Genomic DNA, 10,769 nt, shown 5'->3' on the forward strand with positions numbered 1-10,769 from the left:
AAACAAATAACTTTTTCAGCACTTAAATTCAGCGCTTATAAGTTTCAGTGCTTAATGCTATTCAACACTTATTTTTTTCAGTTTAACAAACAACACCTAAGTAAATGATTATTCTTAAAAACTAATGGAAAATCCGTAAGAGCCATGGTAAACTAATTGAAAAAAGAATAATGATTTTCTAACTAGAAAGTCTTCACTCACCTCACATGGCATGAACATGGAACCATAGATCCATTTCCTCGGGATACCCAAGTGCACAACTTTTATGGGGATTTGTAGTTGTGTATCACGAGGAAACAAATATATGGTTCCCTGTCCATGCCACGTCAATCGAGTATACTATCTAGTTAGAATGTCAGCATTCTTAAAAAAAAAGAATCATGATAATCTAACTACCCCACGTGGCAAACTCAATATACTACCTTGACGTGACAAGTTCAAACCGTAGATCTGCGCTCCTCGGGATACATGGTTCCACTTCCCCATAAAAACATGTATCTCGAGGAGCACATGTCTACGATTCTTGAATTTGTCACGTCAGGTAGTCAATTGAGTTTGCCACGTGGGGTAGTCAGATTATCACGACTCAAAAAAAAAAAAAAGATTTATCGGACATACCTATATGTTGCAATTTTATCATAAAAACTCCCTTACTTTATTAAGTTTGTTACATGAACAATCCTTACCTTATGAATTAGGCTATCATGACTAACTTAGTAAGATTTCAAATCCTACTAAAGGTCATAGGGCCCACATGAATTATCAAATTAGCAATACAACAACACTGGCTTCTAGATTTAATAGGAAAATCAGATTTAATGAAGAAAAAAATAAAATAAAATAAAAACCCTTTCAACTTTGATGGTAGGTGTTGAAAGTAGATGGGTATCACTAACGTTCCCTTGAAGGGACTTCTTTAATAAGAGTCTTGATGATATGACTTACCAGGTGGCATACTCAAATGACTCCATGATGTGGACAAGTTCAATAATCGCAGATCATTAGGTCTTGGGATATACAAAATACATTTTTTATGGGAAAAATGCAATAATGTATCCCAAGGCGTACAGATCTACGGTTCTTAAACTTATTCAAGTCATGGAATCATTTGAGTATGGTACCTGGCAAGTAATATTATAACGAATCTTTTTATAAAAATGAAACAGTTAGATCTCCCAGGCGAATCTCTCTTAATATATATATTACACTCAACTGACATGGAATGTGTACAGAATCATATATATGTTTTCTCGAGATACACATGAAAAAAATGAATGGTTCAATTCGTAATTACGTGTTACAACTTCCAACGAATCCCAACTTCCATAAAAAACGCAGTTATATAGCGAAGAAGTGTTGAGTTAGGGCAATGGCGGGAGCTGGAACGTGCTTGTTCTGTCAAATTGCTCGTTCTTCCACTTCTACCCCTCTCCTCTACACCGTCAGATCCTTCTTCTCTCCTCATTTTCGATATATTTTTTTTCAATTTGTATTCGAATTTTACCCTAAACAAGAATCCGATTTTTAATTTACTTTTTATTGTTTTTTCCGACTTTTGCAGGATGACCAGATCGTTGCATTTCAAGATATCAAACCTTCAGCATTAAGGTGGTTAATTAGTTTTAGGGCTTGTTTGGGTTTTAATTTTTCTCCATAATTTTCCATCTTTCTATGGCAAAATGGTGATCCAAACATATGCAGTTGTGATTCTTGAAATTGGGTTTGTATTTGTGTAGATTATTTCAGATCTTGATCTAATTTTAGTACAGAAAAAGATGGTCTTTTATAACTTGTTGGAAACTGCTCATGATCTCAAATGGTTTTTTTTTTAATACTAATTAAATGATCAATAATATAAGAAATATCTCATCCATTTTTTATTTGGTATTGGTTTTACAGACTACTTTTATTTTCTTGATCAAATTGATAGGCATTATTTGGTAATTCCTGTGGAGCACATTTCATCAGTTAAAGACCTCCAAAAAAGAACAGAAGATTATAATTTGGGTACTTTTAAATTCTCAGCAAGGATGATTAACATGCATTTTTTTGATTATTTGGGGAATTCCCAACATTTTGTTACTTTATAATTCTTTGTGTCTTTTATAATTTCTGTTATTTGGATTGTCTACAGTGAGTCACATGTTGAGTGTGGGTCAAAGTCTACTACACAAAGATGCACCTGAGTCCAAGCATTACAGGTATGGTTCTCCACGTATATATGTTACTCAAATGATTTGAATCTTGTGTATTAATCACTCTATATAAAAATCGTATGATTTTTCTTAATGAATTCTAGTATTTTACTATGAGGTTCATCATTTGAATCTTACTATTCTAGGAAATCTTATGGTTAGACTAAAAACCCGAGGCACATTTTTTAGGTGAAAACAATGACTGATGCATGTGTAGTTTTGTTTTTTTTCCTGAGCCTTAAAATACAAATATTAGTTTTTTTTTTTTTTTCTTCTGAAATTTTATGTTCTATCAGCTAACACAAATTACAAGACATGAATATCCATCCTTGCAATTTGCAAATCGAGAATTAAGACTATTGGTGAGATACAAAAACATGTTTAATCTGACTATGAATTAATACAGCCAAGGACGAGGATCTTCCTAATTATTTTATTTTCTTCCTAAATTACTTAGGTAATCAGGGACAGAGCTAGCAGGAGCAATTGCCCCAACAAAACTTAGAGATACCACTGTATTCTCAACTAATTACATGCCCATTTGCCCCCACTCCCTCACCTCCCTCCAATTTTTGCCCCCCCTTCTTGATTTTTTGAAGATGACATTGCCTCTTGACTGGGCCTTCTCTCATAGACTAATTGGAAATGACCTAAATATCATTTTCCTCAATTTCTAACAAAAAACCTAAATAGTTTGTACCCACTACGAGAAAATTCTGGCTCTGCCCCTATAGGTGATAATAATTTGTTTTGATTTTTTTTCCCTTTTTCTTTTGAAAGAGGCTTTGGTTTGTATAACCATAGGATTAGGTCAATATCTTATAATGGATGTAACATTTGTAAGAGTTAGTACATAACGTTTCATTTTTATGATGAGTTTTGAAGTAATTAGGAATATTATTTCATATTTGTCTACTCATGAAGAAAAATCTTATGATTCAATGAATTGAATCCCGATTCAAATCGTATCGTACGGACTATTTTGGAATTTGATTCGACTCGACAACATTTTTTATTAGTTCTTATTCTCCATCTGAATTGGTTCTGCTGAGTGTAGAATGCTTAGGAGCTAGCTTTTGATGAATATTTGTAGTCGTGACCATGGTTTAAAATTTCGTTTCGTTTTGGTTTGTATGAGCTGAAACGTCTCGGATTTTCAACCTTCCGAGACGATACACCTATAGAATCGAAACATTCAAGGTTTCGATTCCAAAGTTCTCATTTTCTCTTTTGATCTGGTTTTCTGATGGAGAATTGACTTCAATCAAGGTTTCTCAAGCTATTTTTTGATTGCGACCTCCATAAACGATGGTATCGAGATCCGATTGTGACATCAGATGAGAGAGAGAGAGAGAGAGAGAGAGAGAGAGAGAGAACATACCCGGATCATCGGCACCAAAGTTCAAGGTTCGGTTAACTCATCGTCTTCATCTCCATCTTCTCGTACTCCTCTGTTTTTCGATTTTTTGGATACAGATTCGAGATTGTTCGAAACATGCAATGTACTAGAACTGATAATATGCCCTTCATTTTAGTCTCCCTTCAAACACTTTAGGAATTTAAAAAAAGGCCCATATATTTAAGTGGATATTTGAGAAACCCTTGTATTTTAAAATTAATGACATATCCCTTGATTTGGTATCCTTTGAAAGACAATAAATGTTTCGAATGTATCACAATGTTTCAGTTTTTGAAAAATCCAAAACATCGAGACGAAACAAGATTTTAAACCATGGACGTGAATTCATTTTATTTCAAGTTCCCTTAGCTTTTCTCTTACTTTGAAGTATTTCTATATGGTTCCTTGTCATATTGGGGTTTGCTAAACTTCGTTTCATTTATGTTGAGTTTTCACTGTTTATATGATGAGGGCTAGGTTGGACAACATTCAGTGCTTGTGAATTACTGGGGCATTTCTTAATTTCGGGAAGCTTCTTTATGCAAGTCACTAGGGTGCCCCTTATCATGGAATTGTTGAATTACTGGTAAGTTGTGTGTGCAGCTATCATCAGCAAAACCTATCCCAAAAATATGAGAAAATGTTTTCTGGTGAGTTTTTTGGGCGTACACTTTTTTTTTTCGGCAAGTTGTCCTAGGATCTCTTTAGGATTAACTATAGCTCCCCAGTTTCTTTAGACGAGTGGAGTTGGGGCTCATATTGGGAGGTCGTTAAGTTTTGCTCGTTTTGAGGTGTGTTTCAATGGGCCTATGATTTCTCATCTCCAATTCATAGGCAATACCTTAGTGTCTGTTAATGCTTCTAGTGACCAAATGAGGTTCCTTAGTGGTCTCCTTTGTTGTTCCAAGGCGATATTAGGGTAGGCTTAAAATCCTCGTAAGTGCAAGATTTTGCGGTTAGGGCCTGTGTCCAACTCGATTCTTTAGGCTAGATACATGCCTTCATGGGTTGTTAGGTGGGATCTTGCCTACTTCCCATCTGGGATTCCTCTTGGGAGTGACTTGTAGGAGCAAAGCCATTTGGGATCCTATTCTTGAGAGAGTTAACTGTTGCTTAAACTCATGGAAGTCGAGATATTTTGAAGGGAGGCAAATTGATCTTTTTGAAATCCACACTGGCGAGCATCCCATATATTTCTTCTAATTTTTTTTTATGCCAAAAAGCATCGAGTGCTAGTAGGGCAAACAGGAAATTGTTATGAAGATTTGGCCTTGAGTCTGAATTTTTATGGAGGGTTATTGTGGCGAAAATCGATCAAAAACCTTTGGACGGGTAAGTCTGGAAGGAAGGTCGTATATGGGTGGAGTGTGAAAAGATATCCTTAGAAGTGCTTTCTAAGTTTCATATTAGAGTTATTTTCAAGGTGGGCAAGAGGAATCGGTTCTTGGAAGACCATTGGTGTGCCTCATCTTCTCTTTGTCGCCATTAGCCGGACCTATATTCCATCTCCTTGAAGAAGATGTTGCATGTCATCGGTTTCATGTGTTAAATTGGGTTGTTCCCTCTTGGGACATTGGTTTCAGTAGTAGAGTTAATGATCAGGAGGCTGAATCCATCGCTTTGCTTTGCAGTCACCTCAAATCCCTTGTCTTCAATCCATCGGAAGAAGACGATTGGGTGTTGGTAGAATCAGGTAGGAATCTTCTCGTTCGAGTTATTCTATCAGTCTCTTGCAAAAGCTTCCTCTTTGGAGTTCCCTGCTCTATGCAGTTTGGGGAAAAATTTTAAACCTTGGACAATATCCTGGAATGTGATGTAACTTCTGTCAATTTTTGTGTTATTTGTAGGGCTAATGGTAATCAGTTAGTCACTTGATCATCCATTGTTCCTTCTCACAGGAGGTTTGGTCCCATTTCTAAGTTTCTTGGTGTTTCCCATCCTCTGAAATTTAAGTTTTCTCTAGTTGGCAAATCAAGGCCTTTTCACTCCAGAGAAAGGATTCTTTGGGGGTAACTTCTTTTGCAATGTGCTGGGCCATTTGGAGGGATAGGAAGAATTGGATTTTTTAACAAAAAGAGTGGTCTTTGCAAGGGTTGTCAATGGGGGTGGGTGATGGTTTTCTATCTTTTGGCAATTATCATTAAGGATTTTAAGGGTATCTTCTTTGAAGACTTCCTGTAAAGGGAGAGGGTACTTGTGGTTGGTTTTCTCCCCCTCTTCTCTATTTCTTCTCTCTTGCATTGTGAAGTTTTTTGTTTTTTTTTGCTTGGTTCTTGCATTGTGAAGTTGGTAGGTCTTCTTGACCTCTATTCTTCTTTTATAAAATTTCTTTATCAATAACAAAAATAGGCATGTGCATGCTCTAAGCTTCTTAGGTTGCTTTTTACAGATTTGGGTTCCATCAACCTCCATGGAATAGTGTTGATCATCTCCATCTCCACTGTTTTGCACTTCCCTTCATACCCAGGTATGCTGGTTCTATTTGGAATTTTTCTCTGTTTTCTGTTTTGTTTTAATCTTTCTTTGTGTGAGATAATTAGAACCCGTTACATACAAGTTACATACCACTTCCTTCTATAATTCTTAAAGTACTTGAACAGATGGAAGCAAGTAAAGTACATTTCTTTGGGACCCCTTGGTGGTTTCCTTGAGGTTGAGAAATTGTTGGAGAAGATAAAGCCATAAATTTCAATCCATTCTTAAGTTGTGGTATCCAAATCTGTAAGCATTCTGATTACTTGGTTACTGAGACAAATGCTTCTGTTAAAGTTATGTCTTTAATAAGCATATATAGATTTGGAATCCATGAAAATTGTACTATTTGTAGGTTGCTAACCATTAGGTCTCCCATTTCGTTATATATGCAAGTCATACAGTCCGCATGCTCTCATGCCCATTTCCATGGGCGGACTTAGAGTGGGGGCAATGGGGGCACTTGCCCCCCATAAGTATTTTCAAACATACCAGGAAGTAATGGGCTATTGCGACAGATAATAGCGGTGGATAAAGAAATTTGCCGCTATTGCCCCCACAAAAAAAAGTTGCAACTCTTAGTTGCCCCCACAAAAACTTTTCCACTTTTACATTGCCCCCACAAAATTCTTTTACACTCTTAGTTGCCCCTACAAAACAATGTCCACTCTTATGTTGCCCCCACAAGGGTAAAATCCTGGCTCCACCCCTGCCCATTTCATAATGCTTTTTCTATGGTTGCATGGATCATCTGTGTGAAGTGCCACCCTTACCTTGAATTCACTATGGCAAGACCCTAGTCAAGGTGGAGCTCCCGCCTCCAAAGAACTTACCTCCTACGGCATTTTATACGAACCCAAGATGTTTCATATCATAAGATAGCATGATCCTACTCTTTATCGACACCTCTATTCTTATTTTTATCTTCCTTTCTGTCTTCACTCGTCCATCTCAACATCCTTATCTTTGTTAACCATTCTTTTAACATGATATCTTCTTCAACTATCAATCCCATAAAGCTGGTATCATCGTCTTACAAAGTTTTCCATTTAGTTTATGTAGAATGGGTTTGTCACATATCATTGTCAAAGACTTCTTTATATTCCGAGGTCTCCATTGTAAAAAAACAGCTGTTGATATTAAGTTGATTGAGGAATTTCATTTCTTAAGGGAACATCATTTTATCGAGACTTAGTATGGTTAGAAATATTCAAAAACAAAACTTCCCTTGTGTAATCTGACATTAACGTCATTTTTTTTTTCTTTTTGATAAGTACATTTTGTATTAATGCAAGGAAAAGATGTCCTCAAAAAGGATACAACCATCTCTCCCCACTAACAATATCCCACCTAAATAAAAAAATCTTCAAAAAGACCCCCTCTAAAATCATTAAACCGCTTACACCAAAAGATCAAGCAGCCAAGAATATTGAAAATGATCTCTTGCATTGAGCTTTCCTTTCCATCAAACGTACAGCCGTTCCTCTCCTTCTACAAGCCCCAACAAACTGCGAAAAGCGTGAGTTTCCAAAGAATCTTCAACCTGCTAGAAATGGAGGTGGACTTCCAGCCAACCAAAAGAGACAAAAACAGAATACAGATGACACCAAAAGAGCGAGAGCTTAAGCAAAGAGAGAAGGAAAAGACCACACCCCAAAAGCCAACTCACAGTGAATAAGAAGATGATCCACCAACTCTCCACTCACTTTATACAAACAATAATAATCCACCAGAACAAGACTTTTACGTCGAAGAAGATTGTTAACAACTTCAGTAACTCTGAAATAAATATTTTACGTGGTGTTCTCATCATTGACATCAATCTAGTTATGCCATTCTATTCTTTCTGGTATCATAATCTGTTATGCCTCCTTCACAGCCTGCACTGAATTTATGGTTATGTTTTAATCTGCTTGACCAACCCATATCTAAAGGTTTAAACTAATCATCTAATATCACTGACCATGATCATTTTAGTTCCATAAAAATTAGTTTAAGCTTGATTCTGCTCTATAAAGTCCATTACACAGGGTTGGTCCATTAGTAGGACTTAGTATTCTATTAACTATTAGGAAGTAATTAATTTTGGTGCATCATCCCAAAAGAGAATGATTGATTGTATAACATATCAACATTGTGACTAGTAAATAAATATTAACTGTCGTACAACACGATTTGCTCACATGCACTACTTGGGAGTCTCATTTCTTATGATTTACTTTAGTTTAATAATTGCCATTTTATTAATGATTTATGAAATACTAAGTTATTATATTTTACTTGGTAATACTTGTCCCCCACAAGATGAATTTTTCCATGTGGCTCACTTCATAGCTGTTGGATTTTAGCTTTAGCTTCGTCAGGGGGTTTGAACCTTATGAGCTTTAATGTGTGGACCTGTTTATAAAGCCCATAACGTAATAGATGATCTATTACAAATGGTAAATTTCATTGTCTCAGCTGGACCGACAAGCATATGCCAAATTAAATATTGGTATGATGAGGAGACACATTTGGGCCCATTTTGGGTTTGATGTGGGCTTTTGCTTCTAAGAATTGTAGTAGGAGCAGAAGCGACGGAAATGCGTCGTAAAATTACTGTTTGGTAGAAGCATGGTTTTAAAACTCATTTTGACGTCTCGGACGAGTTTTCTGATACTTTTGAGTTGTCTCGTTCAACAATGAGACAAATGAACCATGTTTTTAAATCTCATCGGATACCTTTGACTTGTCTATTTGTCTCGTTGGTGGACGATACCGAGACGTATTGGACGAGTCGTCTTGGTCTTGGACGAGATTTAAAACCAGGGGTAGAAGTGCATTTTAAGAAAATGTCGAAATAAGAGAATTTTACCTTTTTGTAAAAAATTAAATTCCAGAGAGAATGTATCAAAATATGCTAAAAATTGCATTTTCAGGAAATATTATTTTTCAGCATTGTTTGGTTTTTTGTTTTAAGTTCTTGGTGACTGGTAGCTCTCAATTTTGATGGTTGAACCCATGGTTCCAAACTGGATGATTTGACCAAGTTGTCTAAGAGTTGATGCATTTGATGGTCCCTACTGTTAGGCATAAAAGCTAATAAAGTTGGTTCAATCTTGACCTAAAATATAGTCGTTGATCCACACTCCTTACCAACTAGACAACTAGCCAACTATTCAATGATTAATGGCAATGATGAACATGTCCCACCCCCCATTTCTTATCATAAAACACAAAACACCAAATCATCTCTTTCTCTAATCATCCAAACCCCCATTTTTATTTATTATTTTTTTAATTTTCTGTGGAGATAATGATGCACTTCCCATTAAGAGTAGAAAAATTTATAAATAAATAAAAAGAAAAGGTATTATTATTATACTACACAGAAAGTAATTTAATTTTCAGTGGATGGTTTCCCAGGTCCCCAACCAGCTGGCAAACAGTAGGCTTTCCTCTTTAAGGTTTTTGGCCACTTGATTTCCCAACTCTTGAAATCTATCCCATCTCCAACCCATGACGTCTGCTTTAAGTCTCTGTCTCTCTCTCTCTCTCTCTCTCCATCTCCATGTCCATCTCTATCTCTGGGCTTCAAGCCAGCTGTGGACGCATTAATAAACAATTTTTTGTTCTTGTTTTGTAGTGTTTCTCGTGTAGAGTTGGTCAGTTGGCTGCTGCTCACGAGAATCTAGTCCACATCAAAACAGTAGTAGAGTAGACCTAACTGGTCAGTTGGCTAATATTTTCCATTTTGGCACGAAGTACAATGCATCAGATGATACGTGGCGGGTGTTACAGTAAGTGTGTTTTAATTTGGAACAGCTGGTGCCCCCGGCCCTTTTAAGCTAAAATGACGATTTTGAGTGGTTTTTTGTTTTGGTTTTCTCCTGACCTGACCTGACCTAACCTAACATAGATCCATCGTAGGATAGCTGTCTACGAATCAGTGTCAAGTGGGACCCATATGTATGATTGGTTGTGTCTGGTGTGGTCTCAGTTGAATGATTGTAGTCCTCTCATCTAACTATCACATTGATTTTAGTAAAGTATTGTGATCAGTTCCACACATTCTTGAATGTAAACTACACCTATTTCTATGATAATCGCGGGTTCTTTTGTTCTGTGTATCCTTTGTTCTTTAATCTTCCACGTATTAGATTACACTTACATGGATCTCCTTATTCTTAAGATTGTATATCTTTATCTTTGTTAAATTTTACTTATTTATTCCTAATTGTATCTCTTGATCATTTACTCTTTGAAATCTGGATTACTGTTTTCAAATTTCGTGACTCACCCATTTTATATTTGAGGCCATATGTTGGTGTGGTGTAATGTATAATGTCGGGCTGATGGTTAAATTATCAATTTAGTGTTAAGTTGTGTGTGGTGCCCGCAATCATTTTAAATATAAAAATTCTATTCGTTTGAAGTGTGCATTGTCATTTATTTACATTGGAGAACATCATCTATATTCGAAGTCAGATTGATTCTTTTGGAATTTGGTTCTCAACTTCACAAATTTTTCGACTTAAGCTTAATACAATCTTTTCTTGCCCATCTCTATGTTAGTAAAGTCCAATCATATTGTTTAACGAACAAAGTACACAATTGAACAATCTAGATCACTTTTACTTTTTTGTCCTGCTAGATTTTTTATTTTTTATTTTTTATTTTTGGGTGGGGGGGTTTGGATTTCATATGAATCTAATCATAGTGTT

At 36.1% G+C, this 10,769-nt stretch overlaps 1 protein-coding gene across 7 annotated transcripts; it reads left to right on the forward strand.

Moving 5' to 3' along the window:
- Nucleotides 1-1,296: 1,296 nt before the first annotated feature.
- On the forward strand, nt 1,297-10,173 carry HINT4 (histidine triad nucleotide-binding 4). Of its 7 annotated transcripts, none has more exons than XR_015182163.1 (8): nt 1,310-1,441; nt 1,562-1,608; nt 1,931-2,007; nt 2,135-2,201; nt 5,984-6,061; nt 6,195-6,315; nt 9,457-9,580; nt 9,692-10,173. XR_015182163.1 is itself a non-coding variant. In XM_086456048.1 (7 exons), the coding sequence occupies exons 1-6, from the start codon at nt 1,370-1,372 to the stop codon at nt 6,277-6,279; spliced, it is 426 nt and encodes a 141-aa protein (XP_086312174.1). In that variant the 5' UTR covers nt 1,310-1,369; the 3' UTR covers nt 6,280-6,315; nt 9,692-10,173. The 7 variants fall into 7 exon arrangements, 5 of the variants coding, with proteins under 5 accessions (XP_086312176.1, XP_086312177.1, XP_086312174.1 ...); XR_015182164.1 differs by having other exon boundaries at nt 9,457-9,512; XM_086456048.1 differs by lacking the exon at nt 9,457-9,580.
- Nucleotides 10,174-10,769: the final 596 nt, after the last annotated feature.

This window comes from Akebia trifoliata, chromosome 10 (genome assembly GCF_017979445.1).
Source record: "Akebia trifoliata isolate Shusen 1 chromosome 10, ASM1797944v1, whole genome shotgun sequence".
Classification (NCBI taxonomy): domain Eukaryota; kingdom Viridiplantae; phylum Streptophyta; class Magnoliopsida; order Ranunculales; family Lardizabalaceae; genus Akebia; species Akebia trifoliata.

Excerpts from the sequence above, each read along its gene's own strand:
- HINT4 (XM_086456048.1), top strand. The coding sequence starts at position 1,370 with ATGGCGGGAGCTGGAACGTGCTTGTTCTGTCAAATTGCTCGTTCTTCC. Across the intron at positions 2,202-5,983 it reads CCTGAGTCCAAGCATTACAG|ATTTGGGTTCCATCAACCTC; the intron begins GTATGGTTCTCC and ends TGCTTTTTACAG. Across the intron at positions 6,062-6,194 it reads GCACTTCCCTTCATACCCAG|ATGGAAGCAAGTAAAGTACA; the intron begins GTATGCTGGTTC and ends GTACTTGAACAG.